This window comes from Doryrhamphus excisus, chromosome 7 (assembly GCF_030265055.1).
Source record: "Doryrhamphus excisus isolate RoL2022-K1 chromosome 7, RoL_Dexc_1.0, whole genome shotgun sequence".
NCBI lineage: Eukaryota > Metazoa > Chordata > Actinopteri > Syngnathiformes > Syngnathidae > Doryrhamphus > Doryrhamphus excisus.
This window is the reverse complement of record NC_080472.1, coordinates 20385589-20411746: the sequence shown is the minus strand read 5'-3', so window position 1 is coordinate 20411746 and position 26158 is coordinate 20385589. Positions and strand designations below refer to the sequence as shown.

The 26158-nt window shown below is 41.2% G+C and overlaps 1 protein-coding gene across 1 annotated transcript in view; it reads left to right on the top strand.

The window, feature by feature from the left end:
* Window positions 1-26158, top strand: part of snd1 (staphylococcal nuclease and tudor domain containing 1) — a 176080-nt gene that overhangs the window by 147145 nt on the left and 2777 nt on the right. Inside the window, exons 19-23 of the mRNA XM_058078020.1 lie at window positions 1535-1658; window positions 2989-3058; window positions 4837-4950; window positions 9162-9365; window positions 26085-26129. Coding sequence (XP_057934003.1) covers window positions 1535-1658; window positions 2989-3058; window positions 4837-4950; window positions 9162-9365; window positions 26085-26129 — 557 coding nt within the window. The remainder of the gene's footprint in view (window positions 1-1534; window positions 1659-2988; window positions 3059-4836; window positions 4951-9161; window positions 9366-26084; window positions 26130-26158) is intronic.

The following is a 26158-nucleotide window of genomic DNA, read 5'->3' as shown; positions in this document are numbered from 1 at the left end:
ATCGACTCGCTATTGATTTGCAAGCAGAATTGGCGGTAACTGCATCCTTCCCAAGTGATGGATTTATTGTCCGCGGTGACGAGATGTGACTCGGAAGTAGCCGCAGTGAGTCCACGGAAGAGTACACGAGAGCCAGAGAACGAGAGAACGAGAGAGAGAGAGATCATAAATCAGCTTGTTTAAAGCTTTGTGAACCGTAGAGCGGTTTGTCAGTGGCCTTTGACTGCGTAACTCGGAGCTATAATAATGACGTTGGCGCTCACGGTCAAGGCGGCCTCTATTTATGACCCTGAAGTGACACGATATACTGTCAGTGCAATCAGGAAGTCAAGAGTGGCGTCTAATTCTGGCCGCCGCTGGTTTGAATGGTCGACTATCTGAAGGGAAATGGGATGAAGAAAATAAAGATGGATGGTGAAAATGAAGAAAGTGATCTATTCCTAAAGCAAAAGGTGCACAACTACTGCGTTGTTTTTTTTTTAATTTTCTGTCAAATACTCTACATGGCGCCACTGTTAATAAAGATCAGTTTGATGTTTTAATTTAAAAAAAATTAATTAAAAAAAATTAATTCTTAAAAAAATATTTATAATGAAAAACATGTAAAAAAATTAATTCTTAAAAAAATATTTTAATTAATTTTTTTTTCAAATTTTTAAAATTAATTAATTAAAATATTGTTTAAAATTTTCTGTCAAATACACCACATGGTGCCGCTGTTAATAAAGAGCAGTTTAATGTTTTAATTAAAAAATAATAATAAAAAAATGTTTTAATTCTTAAAAAAATATTTATAATAAAAAAAATGTAAAAAAATATTTTAATTCTTAAAAAATATGTTTAATTAAAATTGTTTTTAATTTTTTAAATTAATTAATTAAAATATTGTTTAAATTTTCTGTCAAAAACACCACATGGTGCCGCTGTTAATAAAGAGCAGTTTGATGTTTTAATTTAAAAAAATTAAATATTTTTTTAAATTCTTAACAAAAATATTTATAATGAAAAAAAATTTAAAAATATATTTTAATTCTTAAAAAATATGTTTAATTAAATGTTTTTTTTATTTTTTTAGTTAATTAATTAAAATGTTGTTTAAAATTTTCTGTCAAAAACACCACATGGTGCCGCTGTTAATAAAGAGCAGTTTGATTTTTTTATTTAAAAAAATAAATTTAAAAAAATGTTTTAATTCTTAAAAAAATATTTTTCATTAAAAAAAAATATATAAAAAGCTTATTAAATCCTACCCCTCCATCTGGTACTTTTACAAGAATAAAAAAAAAAGCTCAGTTTGACTTTTTAATTTCATTTGAACATGCATCAGATTACAATTGAATGCATCCCATAATCAGTTCACAGTTCCACATGTCCAAAAGGAGTAGGAAGAAGCAAAGCTTATTAAATCCTACCCCTCCATCTGGTACTTTTACAATCAGTAACTGTTACATTTGTTCACTTCCTGCTTTCCTAATATAATTTAATGTAATAATTTGGGTTGGGTTGCAGTGTCTAATGTCCGTCTCAACCGCAGGAGGCCAGCTGGAGAGTCTGATGGAGACCATGAGGGCGGAGATCGCCACCCAGCCCCCCGTGGAAGGATCCTACGTCGCACGCCGGGGCGACTACTGCATAGCCAAGTTTGCCGATGATGAATGGTAAAGCTAACACCCTGGACTGGTGGCCTGCCAGCCAATCACAGGGCACATATAGACAAACAACCATTCACACTCACATTCATACCTATGGACAATTTGGAGTCGCTAATTAACCTAGCATGTTTTTTTGGAATGTGGGAGGAAACCCACGCATGCACGGGGAGAACATGGGAACTCCACACAGAGATGGCCGAGGGTGGCATTGAACCCGGGTCTCCTAGCTGTGAGTGTGTGCGCTAACCACTCGACCACCGTGCAGCCCAATAAGAGACAATAAGACAAAAAAAACATGATGCAAAGTCTGACATGACACAGTGTGGAATAACATTCTCCTCCAATTCCGTGTGGAAGTGGTACGTTTTTTGGCTTCTTATTAGCATAATTTCTTGACGGTTCTCACATAGTAAATGTTTATTTGTGACAACCTTTTTTAATGCTGGTGTCTGCTTTGCTCTTTACACTGGACTGTAGGCTCTTGTTTGCGATTGGCTGTATTCGTAGTTAGCTTACGACCAGGATAGCACGCTGAAGCAGCCACCCGCAGGTCAAAGCCAGTGCATACATACGTACGTTGACATGAAAACAAACAATAAGTCAATTATTTATTTTGTCACGACTACAAGAACCACATTAAGGAGGCCGAGGAGCCTCAGGTTGGTGACCCCATTGTGTGTTCCCGAAAGTGGAGTGGCCGCCATCTCTTAAGTCCCTTTAGAGTTCCCGTAGATTTCCCAGCGCATATGTGGCGAAAAGAAAGAATAATACGGAGTGTAAATGTGACTATAGGGGTGTTATTTCATGCCCGCGGTGCTCTAATCATGTCAAAACCTGTATTTACAAAGTCATAAACGGGTTTTTCCTCTGCTGGAGGAATGCACGGGGAGAACATGAAAACTCCACACGGAGATACCCGAGGGTGGAATTGAACCCTGGTCTCCTAGCTGTGACAATGTTGATAAGGATAATTTTATTTTTAAGATATATTTTAATAAGGAATTACTTATTAGTAAGTTAGTTAATTAGGTACGTAATTTTTGGAGTATTATCGGAGATTGTACTGAAGTATATATCGGTGTGGTATCACCCACTTTATTCCTCAACATACGAGCTAGTTTCCTTGTGACGGAAGAGCCGTGATTATGTCTCACGTCTACCATGTGAATATTGCAAGGAGGGCCTCTGTGCAATTTTCACCAGCCTTCCACACCCCGATGGATCCCTCCCCTCAAGGAAATAACCGGGGAATCATTTACTCATCTGACCTTTTTTTTGTCTTCATCTTCTCATTTATCAATCATCACGTTTTTTTTTCCGTCCCCCCCCCCCGCAGGTACAGAGCCCGAGTGGAGAAAGTGGAGTCGCCGGCAAAGGTCCACGTCTTCTACATCGACTACGGCAACGTGAGTAACAAGCGGAAAGCGCAAACAAAGCGATAATGGCGTTGTTAAAGGAGAAAAGGGACATGACGCATGAGAAGGGGCGGGGTGGACGGGGTGGACGGGGGGGGAACAAACAGACGCGATGCATCCTGGCATGTTGCTGAAAGAGGCTGACCTCAACATCCCCGCCCGCTTTTACGTCACTTTGGTGTCCGTTCATTTTGACTTTTAGACCGCCACCTGTGTGTGCGTGTGTGTGTGTGTGTTCAAGGTTCAAGGTGTCAGACTGGGGTGTCCAAAGTGCGGCCAAATGTGGGGCTTCTGCATTTATTGGCCTGCAGCATGGGGCGGGGGGGAGTGAAAAAAATGAACAGTCCCTTTTGAGTTCCCATAGATTTCCCAGCGCATATAGTTTTGCAATGTAAATAATTATTATAATAATAATATAATAAATAATAATAATTGGGGGGTGAAAAAAAAGAAAAGTCCCTTTTGAGTTTCCACAGATTTTCCAGCGCATACAGTTTCGCAATGTAAATAATAATAATTAGAATAATAATATAATAAATAATATAATAATAAATAATAATAATAAAAAATAATAATAATAGGAATGTGGGGGGGGGTGAAAAAAATGAAAAGTCCCTTTTGAGTTCCCATAGATTTCCCAGCGCATAAAGTTTTGCAATGTAAATAATAATAATAATAATAATAATATAATAAATAATAATAATAATAATAATTATAGGAATGTGGGGGGGGTGAAAAAAATGAAAATTCCCTTTTGTGTTCCCATAGATTTCCCAGCGCATACAGTTTCGCAATGTAAATAATAATTATAATAATAATATAATACATAATATAATAAATAATAATAATAATATGAGTGTGGGGGGGGGTGAAAAAAATGAAAAGTCCCTTTTGAGTTCCCATAGATTTCCCAGCGCATACAGTTTCGCAATGTAAATAATAATAATATAATACATCATAATAATAATAGGAGTGTAAAGGTGACTATAGGGGTGTTATTTCATGCCCACAGGACTCTAATAATGTCAAAACCTGTATTTTGTAAAAAAAAAAAAAAATCAGTATTAGCTTTAAAGTCAAACTTTTATGAAAGAAAAAAAATTTAATTTTTAATTTGACTAATTTTCCAAGAATAATGTCGTGATATGAGGAAAAATGAGATCATTTTAGTCTCATAAATAAAAAATCAAAAAGTTATGACTCCTCGCCACTTCCTCATGATAACCGCACATTTCATTATAGAAAGAAAGACTCACAAATGCCCCCCTCCACTACCCCCGTCCCCCCATCCCTGAGTGACATCTCAACTTCAATGTTCTTTGGGAGTCAGATAAAAAAAAGCACAATGTGAGCCACTGATTGCCCCCCCCGTTTGCTCTTCTCATCGCCGACTGAACATCACGTCAATTCCACAAATTCAAATCAACGTGCCCCCCACCCCCAAAATGTCTTTTCCCCCGCCCTTGCAGCCTTTCAGAACAGCTTCATTCAAACACAGAATCCCAGCAATCACACCTAATTGTCATCCCCGCCATGTCATCTCGCCGCGTATTGTCTCAGCGTGACGGGCGGCGCCCCGCTTTGACGCTCGTCGTGCGCCCCCCTGAACTCCAGATGCGTATCGGTGAAAGCAGCAGCTGCCGAACGATTGTTACGAGCACGCAAACATTGAACTAGCGCTTGGCGTCTGTCCCTCGTTCGCTTATACGTTTATATATTTATGTAAACTTCAAGGAAGTTCATGTTGTTTTCTTCTTCCTCGCCACCAGAGAGAAACCGTGTCGTCCACCCGTCTGGCTGCCATCCCGCCCGCCTTCAGCATCAGGACCCTGCCAGCTCAGGCCACAGAGTACACCTTCGCCTACATCCAAGTTCCACAGGACGTAAGTTCCCACTCTAGTGAACATTTGCTGCTATTCTTCTGATAAATTCCTTGTAGTCAACAACAAAGAAAACATGTTTATTGCCTCATAAATATGTTATTATACGTGAAATAACACCTCTATTATCGCCTTTAAACTCTTCTTACCCAATATCGTTTCATTCATTTTCTACCGCTTATCCTCACGAGGGTCGCTGGAGCCTATCCCAGCTGTCTTGAATTTTGCTCATCATTCCCAATCCTTTTCTTTCCCTTTACTGTGCATTATAACACAAGAAAAAGAGTTAATACGAGCTAGCTTACAATGTTGGCATTGGAAAACACCCATTTCAACTATGTAGCCCTCTAAAAATAGACAGGAAGGGGGGGTGCTGGAGCCTATCCCAGCTGTCTTCAGGCGAGAGGCGGAGTCCACCCCGGACTGGTGGCCAGCCAGCCAATCACAGGGCACATATAGACAAACAACCATTCACACTCACATTCATACCTATGGACAATTTGGAGTCGCTAATTAACCTAGCATGTTTTTTTGGAATGTGGGAAGAAACCGGAGTACCCGGAGAAAACGGGGAGAACATGCAAATTACACACAGAGATGGCCGAGGATGGGATTGAATCCGGGTCTCCTAGCTGTGAGGTCTGCGCACTAACCACTTGTCCACCGTGCAGCCCAATAAGAGTCATTCATTCATTCATTTTCTACCGCTTTTCTTCACAAGGGTCATGGGGGGTGCTGGAGCCTATCCCAGCTGTCTTCGGGCGAGAGGCGGGGTACACCCTGGACTGGTGGCCAGCCAATCACAGGGCACATATAGACAAACAACCATTCACACTCACATTCATACCTAAAAACGGGGAGAACATGCAAACTCCACACAGAGGGGGGATTGAACCCGGGTCTCATAGCTGTGAGGTCTGCGCACTAACCACTCGACCACCGTGCAGCCCAATAAGAGACATTCATTCATTCATTTTCTACCGCTTTTCCTCACAAGGGTCGCGGGGGTTGCTGGAGCCTATCCCAGCTGTCTTTGGGTGCACCCTGGACTGGTGGCCAGCCAATCACAGGGCACATATAGACAAACAACCATTCACACTCACATTCATACCTATGGACAATTTGGAGTCGCTAATTAACCTAGCATGTTATGTGGGAATGTGGGAGAAAACCCACGCATGCACGGGGAGAACATGGGAACTCCACACAGAGATGGCCGAGGGTGGCATTGAACCCGGGTCTCCTAGCTGTGAGTCTGTGCGCTAACCACTCGACCACCGTGCAGCCCAATAAGAGACAATAAGACAAAAAAACATGATGCAAAGTCTAACATGACACAGTGGGGAATAACATTCTCCTCCAATTCTGTGTGGAAGTGGTACGTTTTTTGGCTTCTTATTAGCATAATTTCTTGACGGTTCTCACATAGTAAATGTTTATTTGTGACAACCTTTTTTAATGCTGGTGTCGGCTTTGCTTATTACACTGGACTGTAGGCTCTTGTTTGTGATTGGCTGTATTTGTAGTTAGCTTACGACCAGGATAGCACGCTGAAGCAGCCACCCGCAGGTAAAAGCAAGTGCATACATACATACGTTGACATGAAAACAAATAATAAGTAAATAGTAATTATTTACTTTGTCACGACTAAAAGAACCACATCAAGGAGGCCGAGGAGCCTCAGGTTGGTGACCCCATTGTGTGATGCTGAAAGTGGAGTGGCCGCCATCTCTTAAGTCCATTTAGAGTTCCCGTAGATTTCCCAGCGCATATGTGGCGAAAAGAAAGAATAATACGGAGTGTAAATGTGACTATAGGGGTGTTATTTCATGCCCACGGTGCTCTAATCATGTCAAAACCTGTATTTACAAAGTCATAAAGGGTTTTTCCTCTGCTCTAATCGCAAACATATTCAATTTGAATGTGTAGAATGTGGGGAATTGTACTTTTTGACGGAAATTCACTTAGCGTGGTCGAGTCTGGAACCAACCGACTCCGATTAACGAGGGATTACTGTTCATATTTCGCGATATTTTCATGGCGTAGTTGAGTTGTTTTTACCCAATTTCAGTCACTTGTGTGTATGTGTGTGTGTGTGTTGGCCCATCTGTTGCTCCACTCACTCCACACTGTCACCTATACTGCACACACACACACACACACACACACACAGTGAATGATGCAAAGCTTGTCGGAAACTGACAGCCGCCCTCGTTGCCGAGCCTTTGCCCGAACTCTCCCCTTCTTCTTTCATGTCGCGTCTTATCTTGTTTTTTTTTTTTGTTTTTTTTTTCCGACACCGACGTGGTCCTTGTTGCACTCCGAGGAAGGTTGTCACTTTTTTTTTTTTCCTTCCCGTTCTTCCTTTACACCACACCTGACACCCGGTGTGTATCTGACAAAGGTGTACAACAGCAGCACATCACCAAAACAAGTCAAAATGTTGCTACGCCGTGCTACTCCCATTTTGACGCGGAAACACACGGGGGTCGCCTTTTAAAAAAAACTAAGTCCTTCTTTGCACTCGCTTACTTCCTTTTAATTAACAGAGTGGGGAGCGTGCCTGTGAAGGTGATGCACGGCGAGAATAAATCATCAAAGCCGCTTAAGTAGGACTATTATGCACTGCTTACTAGACAAAGCATACATAACGCTGTTGTTTACGCAATAACTCAAACGCAACCATTGCACAAGGTTACAGCAGAAATGACTTTTCCTTTTCCTTCTACCACATTAGCCGTAGCCGGACATCTGTGCTGCCATTTGTCTTTCGGAGAACAGGAAACGCTTGTCCCATCCCGTCTAGTCCCGTCCTGTTGAGTCTACAAAGTAAAAAAGATATTTGATTTAAAACGTATAAAAACCACAATCAGGCGTCTCGCCAGCAGACTACAGCCAATTATGTTCAATTAAAGAGAAAGACTACGAGACGCATGAGTTTCCCTTTTTAAGGTGCCGGCATCCCGCTTTGCTCAAAGACACACAACCTTGTTAGGTTCTCATTAGATTTGTCCCAGCAACCTTTTTATTCATTTGAGGCTTTCTGGTGAATGGGATTAATGGGGTTATTCTTTATGGGAAGAATGGATTCAGGTAACGGTAGAGTCGGACCTTCTGGTAATATTTATAATGAAAAAAATTTGTAAAAATTTTAAAAAATAATTATTTTAATTTTTAAAAAATTATTTTTAATTAAAAATTATTATTTATTTTTTTATTAATTATTTAAAATATTGTTTAAAATTTTCTGTCAAATACACCACACGGTGCCACTGTCAATAAGGAGCAGTTCGATTTTTTAATTTAAAAAAATAAAAAATAAAAAGTTTTAATTGTTAAAAAAATATTTTTCATTAAAAACAATGTAATACATTTTTTTATTCTTAAATATTTTTTTATAACATTTTTAATTAATTAATTAAAAAGCTTATTAAATTCAACTTATCAAATTTCATTTGAACATGCATCAGATTACAATAGAATGCATCCCATAATAAGTTCACAGTTCCACATGTCCAAAAGGAGTAGGAAGAAGCAAAGCTTATTAAATCCTACCCCTCCATCTGGTACTTTTACAATCAGTAACTGTTACATTTGTTCACTTCCTGCTTTCCTAATATAATTAAAAAAAAATATTTTTTTATTTTTAATTTTTATTTTTTTTTCTATATGATTTTATTTTATATTTGATATGACCATCCAATGACATAATGGCTACCATAGTAACCATCAATATATATATATATATATATATATATATATATATATATATATATATATATATATATATATATATATATATATATATATATATATATATATATATATATATAATGGGGGCGGATTAATGATGCTAACCAAGGTTTAGGCGTACCTAATGAAGTGACCTTGTATGAATTTTTTTTTTTTTTGTCTTGAACCTTCCCTGCCCACATATGCTCTCTCTTTCGCACACACACACACACACACACACACATGTACGTAAGGGCAGCTGGAAGGGGGTTGCCATGGAGACAAGACCAGGGGATGCAAGAGAGATGGATGAGGGTAAGGGTGGCGATGGATGATGGCCACCATGCTGATATTTTGGCTCGTCTTTCCTGCCTTCCGACGGGAGGCAAGCGGGCATCCGAGAATGTCCACTAAGCAAAAAGTCCTTTGGTGAAAATCCGGTTACGGGTGTCGAAACGTTGCATTGACTCTCGTCGTTGCAGGAGGACGCCCGCGCCGACGTGGTGGACTGCGTGGTGCGCGACATCCACAACAGCCAGTGCCTGCTCAACGTGGAGTACTCGGGCGCCACCTGCCCGCACGTCACCATCCAGTTCGGCGACACCAAGGACGACGTGGGCTTGGGCCTGGTCAAGGAGGGCCTGGTCATGGTGGACGTACGCAAGGAGAAGCACCTCCAGAAGATGGTCAGTATCCTCTCGGCTTTAGCCACGCCTTCCGCAACTCAATTGGCAGCCATTTTCTCAAGCGTAGCTCATTTACTTCCCTCGCCATTATGCTAATTTCCCCCTGGCGGCACCCCGCCATGGCGTATATTATTAAGATAAAGAAAAATGTCGTATGTCGTACGCCGCGCGCAATTACACCTGGCTAACGCCCTCCGATATCACTCACTCTGCCGCTTGTTTAAGAACGTAAAGGCGCCGAGTAATGGAGAAATATGGCCGCCATCGGCTAATTGCTCATAAACATTTCCAAACGCTCGTTGGCGTAAATGATCGTCTGTCTTTTCGCCTCAATCCGTCACACTCGGGGAGTGCGCAGATGAAAGCACTTTGCGCCTCGCCGTGAGTCAATAAATCCCTTTGCATCATTGTTCCGACCTCTGACCCCCCAAGAGAAGCCAGCGGATCATTATGTAGAGCGGAGGTAATGGACTTTAGAGACAAAAGACGGCCATGAAAAAAGCTCCCAGCAAAAGGAACTAATAGGCTTATGGACTGCACACATTTGGCTTTTGTTGGATCTAATGCTTTCTCTTTAGTATTCCGCATCCGTGTCTGTAGCCCCCACCCAACACGACCCCCCCCCCGGTCCCTCCCCGCCATTTTTCATCTGGAGAAAGCTTAACAAGCCGCAGTGGTGCCGATGTGCTTCCAAGTATGTGTTAAGAGTAAGCCGTGCCGCGCCGCCGCCGCTCGCTCCTAATTTCCACGCCGCCTCCCGGCTCAAAAGATCTGACACATTTTAGACGCCTCAAAAACACTTGAAACGTTCAAAATGCGGTTCGTACCGTTCCTGGTGTACGGATCAGGGAAAGGCGCTATGGCGACACCAGGAACGGCCGGAAGTCAGCCAGACTAAGGACACTTAGACTACTGTGGACTTGGACTATTTGGACTACTGTGGACTTGGACTACTTTGACTACAATTGCAAAAACATGGCTGCTGTTTCAAAGTTAGAAGCACAGTACACTTTGTCGTCTTCTCTTTCCCTTCCTTCCTCCCTCCCTCCCTCTCTTCCTCTCTACCTCTCATCCTCTCTTCCTCCCTTCCTCTCTTCCTCTCTTCCTCCCTTCCTCTCTTCCTCCCTTCTTTCCTCCATTCCTTCCTCCCTCCCTCCCTTCCTTTCTCCCTTCCTCCCTTCCTCCCTTCCTTCCTCCCTTTCTCCCTTCCTTCCTCCCTTTCTCCCTTCCTCTCTTCCTTCCTTCGTTCCTCCCTTCCTCTCTTCCTTCCTTCGTTCCTCCCTTCTTCCCTTCCTCCCTTCCTCCCTTCCTCTCTTCCTTCCTTCGTTCCTTCCTTCCCTCCTCTCTTCCTTCCTTCCTTCCTTCCTTTCTTCCTTCCTGCCTTCCGTCCTTCCTTCCTCCCTTCCTCCCTTCCTCCCTTCCTTCTTCCCGCCCTCCCTCCCTTCCTCTCTTCCTCTCTTCCTTCCTTCCTCTCTTCCTTCCTCCCTTCCTCCTGTGCTCCCTTCCTTCCTTCCATCCTTGCTTCCTTGCTTCCTTCATTCCTCCCTTCCTCTCTTCCTCTCTTCCTTCCTCCCTTCCTCTCTTCCTTCCTTTCTCCCTTCCTCCGTTCCTCCCTCCCTTCCTCCCTTCCTCCCTTCCTTCCTCCCTTCCTCCCTTCCTTCCTTCCTCCCTCCCTCCCTTCCTTCCTCCCTCCCTCCCTTCCTCTCTTCCTTCCTCTCTTCCTTTCTCCTGTGCTCCCTCCCTTCCTTCCTTCCTTCATTCCTCCCTTCCTCTCTTCCTTCCTCCCTTCCTCTCTTCCTTCCTTTCTCCCTTCCTCCGTTCCTCCCTTCCTTCCTCACTTATTTCCTCCCTTCCTTCCTCCCTTATTTCCTCCCTTCCTCCCTTCCTTCCTTCCTTCCTTCCTTCCTTCCTTCCTTCCTTCCTTCCTTCCTCTCTTCCTCTCTTCCTTTCTCTCTTCCTCTCTTCCTCTCCTTCCTTCCTTCCTTCCTTCCTTTCTCCCTTCCTTTCTCCCTTCCTCTCTTCATCCCTTCCTCCCTCCCTTCCTCTCTTCCTTCCTCCCTCCCTTGGTCGTCTGGCGGCTGAAGTGACTTTTGTCATTTGCCTCGTCTTTGATCGTTAGCCGTTTCGCCGCCGATGTCGGGCCCGTTGTAATGTCCCGTGCTAAACATGGCGTAACAGATGGGCCGCCGTTTTGCCGTCGCACTTAAACGACTCACGCCGGCCAGCCAGTCAGTCACAAGCGCGCTGAAGGTTAACGCCGGTGTCCCGTTTGTGCTCACCATATGGACATATGGATATGGAGATATATATATATATATATATATATATATATATATATATATATATATTTGGAATGAGGTGAGATGAATATTCGCAAAGTAAAGAGACGGCGGCCTTTTATGCTAGCCGCCCAGAGGTGTCCATGCGCCATAAAGTACGGGATTAAAGCGTTTTGTCCTCGAAAAAGCCAACGCGATGGGAAGTGGCGTGCGCGGCGCTAATGTCCTGTACGTGTGATTAGTGCGCACGCAGCATACAGCAGATGCGGCGTTCCTAATGTAAAGATTAATCCCGCCTGCATCTGGCCCAGCATGTGTAGTTGTAGTGCACCTGCTGCACCGCACTCCAAGCAGATGGACACTATTTACTGTTCGATGCCGTACAGTGTTACAGTGTTTCAGTGTCTCAAGGCTGCTGCTGCTTTCCCGGAGAGGATGTTACACCTTTGTGCCCCCCCCCCCCCACACGTGATTTATGCTGCCAGGGATGCCAGGCTTGTATATTACTTTTTGAGAAATCGGGGGTGTCCAAAGTGTGGCTCCCGATACGTTATAAAAATACAGGAAAATAATTGGCAGTAATTTTACACAAATATTTAAAATATATAAAAAAAAACATTTTACAAAAATATGAAGAGAATAATATAATGTAATATATATAATAACAATAATTATTATTATTAATAATAGTAATTATACATATAATATAATAGTAATTTTACACAAATATTTAAAAAATATATATATAAAAAACATTTTACCAAAATATGAAGAGAATAATATAATATATATAATAACAATTAATAATTATTATTAGTAATATATTAATAGTATATAATAATATTATATAAAATTATAGTACTATGGGGGGGTGTCCAAAGTGTGGCTCCCGATACATTCTAAAAATACAGGGAAAAAAATCAGCCGTAATTTTACACAAATATTTAAATTATATATATATATTAAAAAAACATTTTACAAAAATATGAAGAGAATAATATAATATATAATAATAATAATAATTATTATTATTATTATTATTATTATAATAATAATATATAATAATTCATGATAATAATATTATATCAAATTATAGTATTACAGAGGTGTCCAAAGTGTGGCTCCCGATACATTCTAAAAATACAGGAAAAAAAATCGTCAGTAATTTTACACAAATATTTAAAAAATCTATATATTATAATTTTTTTAACAAAAATATTAAGATAATTATATAATATAATATAATAATAATAATTATTAATAATAATAATAATATTAATAATATAAAATAATATATAAAATTATAGTATTACAAGACTGGAATAAAAATCTGGGAATAACGTCGTAATAAAGTTAACGTCATAATTCAGAGGAGAACATGGAAAGTTGAAATGGTTCCAAAAATGGGGGGGCGCCGAGTCACGAGAAAGGAACAAAACAACCAATAAAGTTGTAATTTTTGTCAAATTAGGTTGGGGAAAATTTGTAATATGATAATAAAAGTGAAAATATTGAAATCCATGAAACGGTCTTTGAAAGTAGGACTCGTTTTCCAATCACTCTCTTTATATACGAATAACGATGAAGGAAAAGCAGCACAGCCCGAGGCCGAGCGCTACGCCGCGTCACATTAAAATGCACGACTCTACCGCAGTAAGTACTGATTGCTGATATAGTACGAGTATGTACACCAGTACGTCAACATATCCGGGGCATGTATTGATGCGCTAACTCTGCCAGCCTGCCCGGGGGGGGGGGCAAACCCACCTTTTGACTGTACGCAGTCTGAGACCCAATTAGAACGGATCCGTCAATCCCATACCTCGCTGATCTCATTGGGATTCAGCTGCTTATATTTCTATTTATCGCCCAAATCAACTTTCTTTCCCGGAGATTAAATTCCAAGTGTGTCAAAAGCGGCCATTGATTTTGCTCAGGGGATGGAAAAAGCGGCGAAATGAGGGAGACGGGAATGAACTATCGATGACAAAAAAACTAGTGGGAAGCACAACTCCATGAGACGCATTGGAATTCAAACTTGAGTACTCGACTTGGCAACGCCAGAGGTCTTCCCGGACCCGAGACCCTCGTAATGACCACCACATCTTCTCAACTTCCCCTTCCTCCCATGTTGAGTAGGCTGTAGTTCGAAACCGCATGCTAACTACTATATACTTCCATGCCCATACTATTTGTTGTTACACTCCCAATCAACATTTTAACTTGGAACTGCACTTGGAATTTGGAATTTTGCTCATCATTCCCAATCCTTTTCTTTTCCTTTACTTTTCCCTTTACATTACAACACAAGAAAACTAGTTAATACGAGCTAGCTTACAAAGTTGTCATTGGAAAACACCCATTTCAACTAAAAATACCCGCGGGGGATGCTGGAGCCTATCCCAGCTGTCTTCTTGGGGCGAGAGGCGGGGTACACCCTGGACTGGTGGCCAGCCAGCCAATCACAGGGCACATATAGACAAACAACCATTCACACTCACATTCATACCTATGGACAATTTGGAGTGGCTAATTAACCTAGCATGTTTTTTTGGAATGTGGGAGGAAACCGGAGTACCCGGAGAAAACCCACGCATGCACGGGGAGAACATGCAAACTCCACACAGAGATGGCCGAGGGTGGAATTGAATTATTGGGATTATTATTATTATTATTATTATTATTACGATTTGAGTATTAAGTTGCTGTGTGATGACTTTAGCTTTTGTAAAATGACACACTTGAGTCAAGACTGTTATACTGAGTATTGACCTGCTATTTCCAGTGGGTTGACAAGTTCACAGTGAGTTCACTCATCACTGGTGGACAATTTGGAGTGGCTAATTAACCTAGCATGTTTTTGGAATGTGGGAGGAAACCGGAGTACCCGGAGAAAACCCACGCATGCACGGGGAGAACATGCCAACTCCACACAGAGATGGCCGAGGGTGGGATTGAATTATTGGGATTATTATTATTATTATTATTATTACCCTTTGAGTATTAAGTTGCTGTGTGATGAGTTTAGCTTTTGTAAAATGACACACTGAGTCAGACTGTTATACTGAGTATTGACCTGCTATTTCCAGTGGGTTGATAAGTTTACAGTGAGTTCACTCATCACTGGTGGACAATTTGGAGTGGCTAATTAACCTAGCATGTTTTTTGGAATGTGGGAGTAAACCGGAGTACCCGGAGAAAAACCCACGTATGCACGGGGAGAACATGCAAACTCCACACAGAGATGGCCAAGGGTGGAATTGAATTATTGGGATTATTATTATTATTATTATTATTACCCTTTGAGTATTAAGTTGCTGTGTGATGAGTTTAGCTTTTGTAAAATGACACACTGAGTCAGACTGTTATACTGAGTATTGACCTGCTATTTCCAGTGGGTTGACAAGTTCACAGTGAGTTCACTCAGATGGCAGAGGGTGGAATTGAACCCTGGTCTCCTAGCTGTGAGGTCTGCGCGGTAACCACTCGACCACCGTGCCGCCCCCTTTTTTTTAGTCTTTTGTCACCTTTTTACAGTTAGAGTGGAAAACTTGTTTACGACATTCCATATGCACTTTTTAACATTCGAGCCTCCCCCCCCCCCCCCCCCCCCCAGACCAACTTGGAAGTGCGTCGTGGCGAGGGATTACTACACACGTTCTCGATCATGTTTGACAAATGTGTGAAGATCTCCATTAAGAAGGAAGGCCTCGACTGTAATTACCCAATACCCCCTTGGGAAGTGGCATTCCACTGTATTCACACTCCTGTCTTTGCTATGACTGCCGCGTGTGTGAAAAGCTTTAAGGGGGGGACGCAAACTGTCACCCCCCCCCCCCCCAAAAAAAAACAGTTTGTACGCCTTTTATTTATCTCTTCATTGTCGCTGTCGTGTTCCTCGCCGCTCGTACTAAAGAGTCCCCAGCGTATCGCGGCGTTCCACGGCAGCCTAATTGCGCTAATGGGCGGTTGAAACGAGGCGGCGAAACGAGGACAGAGTGAGAACGGGTTAAGCACATGTGTGGAATCCATACAGGAAATGAGCAAAGGCGTGGCACATATATATATATATATATATATATATAGGGACAGCCTCCAGGGAGGCCGCGTTCCATTTATCACAGCTGGATTATGTGTCCGGGTTTGTTCTGTTGCTTTGCCACGTGGGAATGTTGGAATTTTTAGCATTGCAGTTTGGAAAAGAGTCTGTTTTGTTGTTTTAATTTAATATTCAGGATTGAGACTTTAAGATGTCTTGAAATTTGTTTCAATTCGACAGGAACTGCCGCTGCAAATTTGGTTTCTCGGGGTAAAATCCGGGGGGGGATTAGGGATACTAAATTTTATGACTTCATTGCCCACCATTGACCCTGGATTATGGGTTTTTGTTTTACAAATACTTGGTGGACTAGCGTTAATCTGGTGGATAGATTTCATAAAATATGTCAGACTCGACCAAATTTGGTGTCAGAAGTGGGATCTATTGTTTCTTGGATTAAAAAAAAAAATTTCGGACCTTTGATGACTTCCAGTTGACCCTGGATTATGGGTTTTAGCGTTAATCTGGTGGATATAGTTCATAAAATATGTCAGACTAGTCAAACTTTGGCGTCAGAAGTGGGATCTATTGTTTCTTGGATTAGATAAAAATGGTTATTCGGAATCAGTTGAGCCTGGATTATGGGTTTTTGTTTTACAAATGCTTGGTGGACTAGCGTTAATCTGGTGGATGGAGTTCATAAAATTTGTCAGACTCGATCAAATTTGGCGTCAGAAGTGGGATCTATTGTTTCTTGGATTAATTTTTTTTTTTCGTACCTTTGACTTTGTTGCCCCCCTGGCAAAACCAGTGTGCCTCTTGCATATTTTTATTCGGAACCAGTTGACCCTGGATTATGGGTTTTTGTTTTACAAATACTTGGTGGACTAGCGTTAATCTGGTGGATAGATTTCATAAAATATGTCAGACTAGTCAAACTTTGGCGTCAGAAGTGGGATCTATTGTTTGTTGGATTGAAAAAAATGGTTATTCGGAACCAGTTGAACCTGGATTATGGGTTTTTGCTTTACAAATACTTGGTGGACTAGCGTTAATCTGGTGGATAGAGTTCATAAAATATGTCAGACTAGACCAAGTTTGGCGTCAGAAGTGGGATCTATTGTTTGTTGGATTTTTAAAAAATGGTTATTCGGAACCACTTGAGCCTGGATTATGGGTTTTTGTTTTACAAATACTTGGTGGACTAGCGTTAATCTGGTGGATAGAGTTCACAAAATGTCAGATTTTCCCAAATTTTGCGTCAGAAGTGGGATCTATTGTTTGTTGGATTTAAAAAAAATGGTTATTCGGAACCACTTGAACCTGGATTATGGGTTTTTGCTTTACAAATACTTGGTGGACTAGCGTTAATCTGGTGGATAGATTTCATAAAATATGTCAGACTACACCAAATTTGGCATCAGAAGTGGGATCTATTGTTTGTTGGATTAGATAAAAATGGTTATTCGGAACCAGTTGAACCTGGATTATGGGTTTTTGCTTTACAAATACTTGGTGGACTAGCGTTAATCTGGTGGATAGAGTTCACAAAATGTCAGATTTTCCCAAATTTTGCGTCAGAAGTGGGATCTATTGTTTGTTGGATTAAAAAAAATGGTTATTCGGAACCAGTTGACCCTGGATTATGGGTTTTTGTTTTACAAATACTTGGTGGACTAGCGTTAATCTGGTGGATAGATTTCATAAAATATGTCAGACTAGACCAAATTTGGCATCAGAAGTGGGATCTATTGTTTGTTGGATTAGATAAAAATGGTTATTCGGAACCAGTTGAACCTGGATTATGGGTTTTTGCTTTACAAATACTTGGTGGACTAGCGTTAATCTGGTGGATAGAGTTCACAAAATGTCAGATTTTCCCAAATTTTGCGTCAGAAGTGGGATCTATTGTTTGTTGGATTAAAAAAAAATGGTTATTCGGAACCAGTTGACCCTGGATTATGGGTTTTTGCTTTACAAATACTTGGTGGACTAGCGTTAATCTGGTGGATAGATTTCATAAAATATGTCAGACTAGTCAAAATTTTGCGTCAGAAGTGGGATCTATTGTTTGTTGGATTAAAAAAAATGGTTATTCGGAACCAGTTGAGCCTGGATTATGGGTTTTTGCTTTACAAATACTTGGTGGACTAGCGTTAATCTGGTGGATAGATTTCATAAAATATGTCAGACTAGACCAAATTTGGCGTCAGAAGTGGGATCTATTGTTTTTTGGATTAAAAAAAAAACCTTTACGGACCTTTGATGACTTCATTGCCCCCTGGCAAAACCAGTGTGCCTCTTGCATGTTTTTATTCGAACCAGTTGACCCTGGATTATGGGTTTTAGCGTTAATCTGGTGGATAGATTTAATAAAATATGTCAGACTAGTCAAAATTTGGCGTCAGAAGTGGGATCTATTGTTTGTTGGATTAAAAAAAAAATTTTTTTCGGACCTTTGATGACTTCATTGCCCCCGCCCCTCCCGCCCCCGGCGAAACCAGTGTGCCTCTCACATATTTTTATACGGAACCAGTTGACCCTGGATTATGGATTTTTGTTTCCAAATACTCAAAATGTCAGCAGTTTGAGTTATATGAAATATTTAATAAGAGATGTCAGACTAGAGACAGCAGCGAGCCCATCATGGATCCGGCCCCCCCTTCCCCCCCCACCCCACCCCCCATGTGACCAAGCCCCTCCCAAGCAACAAATTCTCCAGCATGTCATCTATAAATGGCTTTTAGCTCTTTTCCGGAACACCAATTGACAGGCTTTTCAGGTCGCTGCCCTCCCCCTGTTCAACGCCAGTGCCTGTCACTGCACATCAAGAGACCCCCCCCTCCCACCACCCCTACCCCCGCTCCTCGTCTACCCTAAAAAACACCACGGGGGCTCACAAACACCCACATGCAGGGAGCTTCATGGATGTTGGACAGCGTGACCGCTTTCCACCAATGGCTCAATACCTCATTTACAAGCCGGGGTTGGGGGGGCGGCGGGGGCGGGGGTGGCTTTTAATGGACATTTTCTGCTTGCCTGCTATTGACTACACACACACACACACACACAGTTGCCCCCCCCCACCTTGCCACTGCTTTGAAGACCCTTTGGACATGTCCCCGCTGACCCTCTCGACCACTTTTCAAACACAACTTTATCGACACTAACTGAAACTCGCTAACTTGCGGCACTGCTGCGTTGCCAAATACACCACATGGCGGCGCTGTTCCCGAATTCTGAACCCTGAACTCCTGAACCAACTGCACATTTACAGGATGTTGACCTGGATCAGCCCTAAATTTGGTATACATGGACCCAAATATTCCAATTCCATTCGGGTTATTTGCTCAAACGGAAAGAATGTAACCTCATTCCCAAAGAAATGTGCCAATCCGAATGAATATATCATCGGATTCCCAGGTGTGGAATATTCCTTTCCCCAATCCGATTGAGGTATCTTGTACCCGCTGAAACTGCTGGACTGCTAAGGAAAGTTTGTTTTTGATTTAAACTAAATTTCAAGACTGGACGAACGGAAAAACTGTCAATACGGAGTTATTCCGACAAGTGGAAGAAAAACTCGATGAAGTCGTCGGTATCACGTGATGTTGGTGTTTACGTTTTACTGCGAATGCCCCATTGACTATTCTGGTTGATTATAGCGGCACATGTAGACACGCGATTGGAATATTCCTTTCCATGTATACCATTGCTTTCGGAAAGGTCATTCGGAAAGATTCCATTCGGAAAGAGAAAAACTCCTCATGTAAACGTGGCTAGTGTTGAGCAAGATGGGTTGGGAAAAACAAGGCCGACATTATGCCGCTCGTCATACAGAGCGTGGAGCTAAACGGGCAACTGATTGTTGATTATATCAGGGGTGGGCAAACTACGGCTCGGGGGCCACAGGCGGTCCACCAAGCGTTTGAATCCGGCCCGCCAATTGCTTTCTATGTATTTCAACTTTTAAAATAAAAACTGGCAACATGACTTGCAAGTCAAATGTCTTATTTAGTTAAACAAAAATAACAAAAATGTAAAATTAAATTACATAGTTTGATGTGGTATGATAGTACCACACTTTTACAGATAAAATTACAAATAAATCAAGGAAAATTATAATCATAAAATAATGCATAAAATTTTAACTAAATACGGCCCATGAGAGAAAATATTATTATTATTATTATTATTATTATTATTATTATTATTATTATTATTATTATTATTATTATTATTATTATTATTATTATTATTATTATTATTATTATTATTGTTATTATTGTTATTATTGTTATTATTGTTATTATTGTTGTTAGTATTGTTAATATTGTTAATATTGTTAATATTGTTAATATTGTTAATATTGTTAATATTGTTAATACTGTTAATACTGTTAATGTTAATAATAATATTAATAATAACAATATTAAAAATATTAATAACATTATTATTAATAATAATATTATTATTGTTGTTGTTGTTATATTATTATTAATAGTAATAAATAATAATAATTATTATTATAATAATGCATAAATAATTATATAATAAATAATAAATATGATATATAATATATTTATAATAATATATATAATATAATAATAAATATAATAATTATTAATTATTATTAATAATAATATTATTGTTGTTATTATTATAATATATTATTAGTAGTAGTAGTAATAATAATGTTGTTGTTGTTGTTATTGTATTATTATTATTATAGTATTATTATTATAGTATTATTATAGTATTAATATTATTATTATTATATACCCCTGGTCTATATCTATAGAGCATATTAGTATTATTATCTGTATTATATAGTATGTATTCTAGTCGTATTCCACAGGGTTTTGAGTACGACCCACAGGGGGCGCCACCAACGTCCACCTGGAAGTGAAATCGATTGACGAGCATTGTGACCTTGCTCGTTAACCCTCCGCGTTTGTGTTGTTGTTGCGGACTTTAACATTTTCTTTTGCCCGCGCCCTTGAGCAAGGCGGCCAGTCCAGAATGTTCCCTCTCATTTGTTCAGCTCGCATGTATGTGCTCGCGTTTGGATACTGTAGAGCACATGCCGGTGGGCTTGTCATCGCACATTCCCACCAGAGCGCCTGATCCCCACCCCCCACCACCACCCCGACAACCACTCCGAGGCCCCAAATAAACATTAGCTCGCTTTCTTTCACAAAGAAAAAAGACCTTTTGGACAGAAAATACTACTTTTTTTTTCCCGAAACGGCAGCCTGGCTTGTTCGTCTATTAAAATGGCGTTTGAAACAACATCAGCGCCGTCATGCTCGGCCCGCAGCTGACATCAAACCGCTTCCCCGCGAGGAAGCTTCTCGCCCAAAAATCCTCCCCCGCCGGCCTCGCAGTATTAATGCGCTGCCATGTTGAATGACAGACATCTCCCAGGACCGCGCTTCAGCGCACACCGCCGACTACACGGCGACTCCGAATGATTTAATTTACAGGCATCAGCGTCGCGCTTGTGTTGCGGCGAAGCCTTCTGACGGCGACTTGTCAGGTTGCGGGAGTCGATCGGAGAGAGCGAGAAAGGAGATGTAATGAGGATAGCCGTCAGGAAAAAAAAAAAGGGAGGTTTTCGGTATTTGGTTGGCTGGAGATGGACCGCTCGTGTCTGGGGGTGTCTGACCGTCATGGCCGCTAATGAGAGGCGCTCCACATGCAAGATGGCCTCGTTGTTCCCTTGATGCTCCGCTGGCGTTCCGCTGGCGTTCCTCTCTCTCCAAAATGTTCATAAGTCACTTGTTTCTTGTACGAAATCTTTCAAGTTGCGAAAAAAAAATGTGTGGGGGGGGGGGTAAAAATCCTACGCACCAGCCGCCACTCTTGATTCGTTTGGCGCTGTCGTCAACAGAACGCCACCTGGGCACGGCACGCGGCGATGAAAAGATGCCACATGTCTGTCGCCGCGCTTCTTGTCCTCCGTAAAACAACTTTGCGCTAATCAGAACTCCGCCCCCTATCACACCGAACACGACATCTGCGGGACATATGGACGCTCCGTCGGTCATCCAGACGCGCGTGCTGTCACCCGCACTTCCTGCTCGTGTTTATCGCCGAGCAGTACAGCACGAACGGCGTCAGATCATCATCTCGAGATGACAAACACTTGGATAGTTTTCTGTTGCCGGCATACCTTGCGGGTTATAGATTAGTATAAAATAATGTTTTGCATGCGTGTTAGTGTATAAGCATTTATTTCAGTTGGCGCGTATACCGTCGTCACTCGTAATATCCCACTCCCGCCATTTATCACAAATTGATAAATGATGGCTGTTTCATGGTAGATTTTGGTCTACTTCGTCCGAACTATGGCTAACGATGAAAAAGTTTAAGCTAATCAGGTTTCAACTAAATAATGATGTCAACAATGTCTGAAATATTCCATTTTTCTGTACTCTATAAACAAAGATAAATATGCCTTTTTTACTGTACTTTGAACAGAAAGATAAATATGCCATTTTTACTGTACTCAACATAATGATAAAAATGCCCATTTTTACTGTACTCTATAAACAAAGATAAATATGCTATTTTTACTGTACTCTGAACATAAAGATAAATATGCCATTTTTTCTTTACTCTATTAACATCAAGATAAATATGCCATTTTTACTGTATTCTATTAACACAAAGAAATATGCCATTTTTACTCTACTCTATTAACAAAGATAAATATGCCATTTATACTGTACGCTATGAACATAAAGATAAATATGCAGTTTCTACTGTACTCTATTAACAAAGCTTAATATGCCATTTTTACTGTACTCAACATAATGATAAAAATGCCCATTTTTACTATACTCTATTAACATAATGATAAATATGCCAATTTTTACTGTACTCTATGAACAAAGATAAATATGCCATTTTTACTGTACTCTATTAACATAATGATAAATATGCCAATTTTTACTGTACTCTATGAACAAAGATAAATATGCCATTTTTACTGTACTCTATTAACAAAGATAAATATGCCATTTTTACTGTACTCTATGAACAAAGATAAATATGCCATTTTTACTGTACTCTATTAACAAAGATAAATATGCCATTTTTACTGTACTCTATTAACAAAGATAAATATGCCATTTTTACTGTACTCTATTAACATCAAGATGAATATGCCATTTTTCTTTACTCTATTAACATCAAGATAAATATGCAATTTTTACTGTACTCTATTAACACAAAGAAATATGCAATTTTTACTATACTCTATTAACAAAGATAAATATGCCATTTATACTCTACTCTATTAACATAAAGATAAATATGCCATTTTTACTGTACTCTATGAACATAAATATGCCATTTTTACTGTACTGTATGAACAAAGATAAATATGCCATTTTTACTGTACTCTATTAACAAAGATAAATATGCCATTTTTACTGTACTCTATTAACACATAGATAAATATGCCATTTTTACTGAACTCTGAACAGAAATATGCCGCTTGTACTGTACTCTAGTAACATAAAGATAAATATGCCTTTTTTACTGTACTCTATGAACATAAAGATAAATGACAGGACACAATTCTACTCTGTTTGTATATGCTAACCGCTCCAAATGAAATGAAAATTGAATTCAAGATACCACACAAAATGTATTTTGTTACATTTCATTTCAATCACACGTATGACTAAGAGCACTGTGCGGATCGGAGATGTGTTTTAGAGTTGGACATGCATATACTGTACGGTACTGTTGTGTTATTGTGCCTCGTCGCTCTTTCGGACTGCCCTAGCCAGAAGATCCTGAAGTAAAAGTGCTCACTAGGGGGCAGTAATGAATAGCTCCCATTATGCGGCCTTACCAGTCAGCCATGGTATGTCCCACCATATCATAGAGTGGAAAAATAATCTCCTCCCATTCGGTGTGGTAGTGGTACATTTTAGGCTTCTTTGGTTAGCTTGTTACGTAAGAAGAATGTGTCGCAATATGCTTTATTTTTTTTATGTTTTACTTCTCTCTCCGTTTCACTTCATTTTCTGGCCTTGACCGCTTAATAGCTGGGATTCGAACATCAGGATGGATGTAACTTGTGTGGATGGATGTGTTGTGGTTTACCGGTAGTGTAAGTATTATTGAAATGGTAGAAAAATTGGCCTCCGTGCTTTTTCTCGCGCATCAGTTTGTCGCCATCGAGCCATCGTGGCCTCCCTGCCGAGCCCTTTACAAAAGCCGTGCGAGGAACCGTGCGAAGATCGGAGCTGTCAAGAAGCCAAGGACCTTCTCAAGTGCCAGGATGGGACGCCGCATGGGCTCCCAAGACAGCGACGAGGATGATCAGCGCTCATTGTGCTGCCTTGCTCTTTTTCTTTATGGCGACATCTGCCCGATGGCGCCAGGATGCCACCCCCCCCCCCCCCCCCCCCCCCCCCCCCCCCCAAAAACAACAACACAAATCTCCTGGAGTTGGCATTGATGGATGACTCGTGCAGCCTTTGCAACCCCCCCCCCCCTCTCGGCGTATGCGCTTGTACTCATCGTAACATCTGGCGCTCTTGTTCTGGCGCCGCGTGCACGTGGGAGCGTGCACGTGAATGCCGCCTCTTCTGCTAAGACACAATCCAGCCGCTATGCATTCTTCTACCGTTTTCAATTGCAGAGTTACAGAAGCCATGAAGGACACTCGGAGGCTAACTCGCTAACGCGCTAACCCCCCCCCCCCCCCATACCTCCCCTCCCCACCCCAACGCTATTAGTCATCAGCGGTTCATTCAGTGAGGCTAAAAGGCTGTTCTTGCAGAAGCAGTCAATATGTTCCACACTGCGCTCGCTTTTCTTCTTCTCCTTTTATTCCCGCTCTGAATCCACGAGTTAGGAATTGCACCGCTTGTTTTCCCGTATTTCAGCTCAAGTTTCAAAAGGCCGGAGCTTTTTTTTAAGACAATTGAATGTGTCATTTTGGGACATTGCTGCACTGAAACGGAATCAAGTGGGAAAACATCAAGTGGTGGATCGTTTATTAACGTACCAACCTTTGACCATTATTCCCGAACATTCTTCGTGACGTATGGTGGGAGGGGTGCACGATCATTACACGAGGAATTATATCATTCCGATAAATCCCGGAGCTGACACCTAGAAAACTGGGGGGGGGTATGCTGGAGCCTATCCCAGCTGTCACATTTTTAGAAATTAGCTTTAAGCTGCATGGTGGTCTAGTGGTTAGCATGCAGACCTCACAGCTAGAAGACCCGAGTTCCGGTACTAGTCCAGGGTGTACCCCGCCTCTCGCCTGAAGACAGCTGGGATAGGCTCCAGCACCAACCCCCCGTGGGTATTTTTAGAAGGCTGCATAGTTGAAATGTGTGTTTTCCAATGACGACATTGTAAGCTAGCTCGTATTAACTAGTTTTCTTGTGTTATAATGCACAGTAAAGGGAAAGAAAAGGATTGGGAATGATGAGCAAAAATTCCATAAAAGTGCAGTTCCAAAATACTGGAGCCTATTCCAGCTGTCCAACCCTGGACTGGTGGCCAGCCAGCCAATCACAGGGCACATATAGACAAACAACCATTCACACTCACATTCATACCTATGGACAATTCGGAGTGGCTAATTAACCTAGCATGTTTTTGGAATGAGGGAGGAAACCGGAGTACCCGGAGAAAACCCGGGGTGGAATTGAACGTTTTGAGAAGGTGTCCGGTATTCATTCATTCATTCATTTTCTACCGCTTTTTCCTCACGAGGGTTGCGGGGGGTGCTGGAACCTATCCCAGCTGTCTTTAGGCGAGAGGCAGGGGTACACCCTGGACTGGTGGCCAGCCAATCACAGGGCACATATAGACAAACAACCATTCACACTCACATTCATACCTATGGACAATTTGGAGTCGCTAATTAGCCTAGCATGTTTTTGGAATTTGGGAGGAAACCGGAGTACCCGGAGAAAACCCGGGGTGGAATTGAACGTTTTGAGAAGGTGTCCGGTATTCATTCATTCATTCATTTTCTACCGCTTTTTCCTCACGAGGGTTGCGGGGGGTGCTGGAACCTATCCCAGCTGTCTTTAGGCGAGAGGCAGGGGTACACCCTGGACTGGTGGCCAGCCAATCACAGGGCACATATAGACAAACAACCATTCACACTCACATTCATACCTATGGACAATTTGGAGTCGCTAATTAACCTAGCATGTTTTTGGAATGTGGGAGGAAACCGGAGTACCCGAAAAAAAAAAAAAACACGGGGGTGGAATTGAACGTTTTGAGAAGGTGTCCGGTATTAAAAATAAATATTGTGCATCTGAGTAGACGACATGCTTGTGGTGGAAAAATCCCTTTTTTATTCAAGTCATGTGATTTCTATTTTTTTTTTTTTTTTTATCGTTCCCACAGGTGACGGAGTACCTGAACAGTCAAGAATCCGCCAAGAGTGCCAGGGTGAGTCCGCATTCTAATTCTTCCGTGAA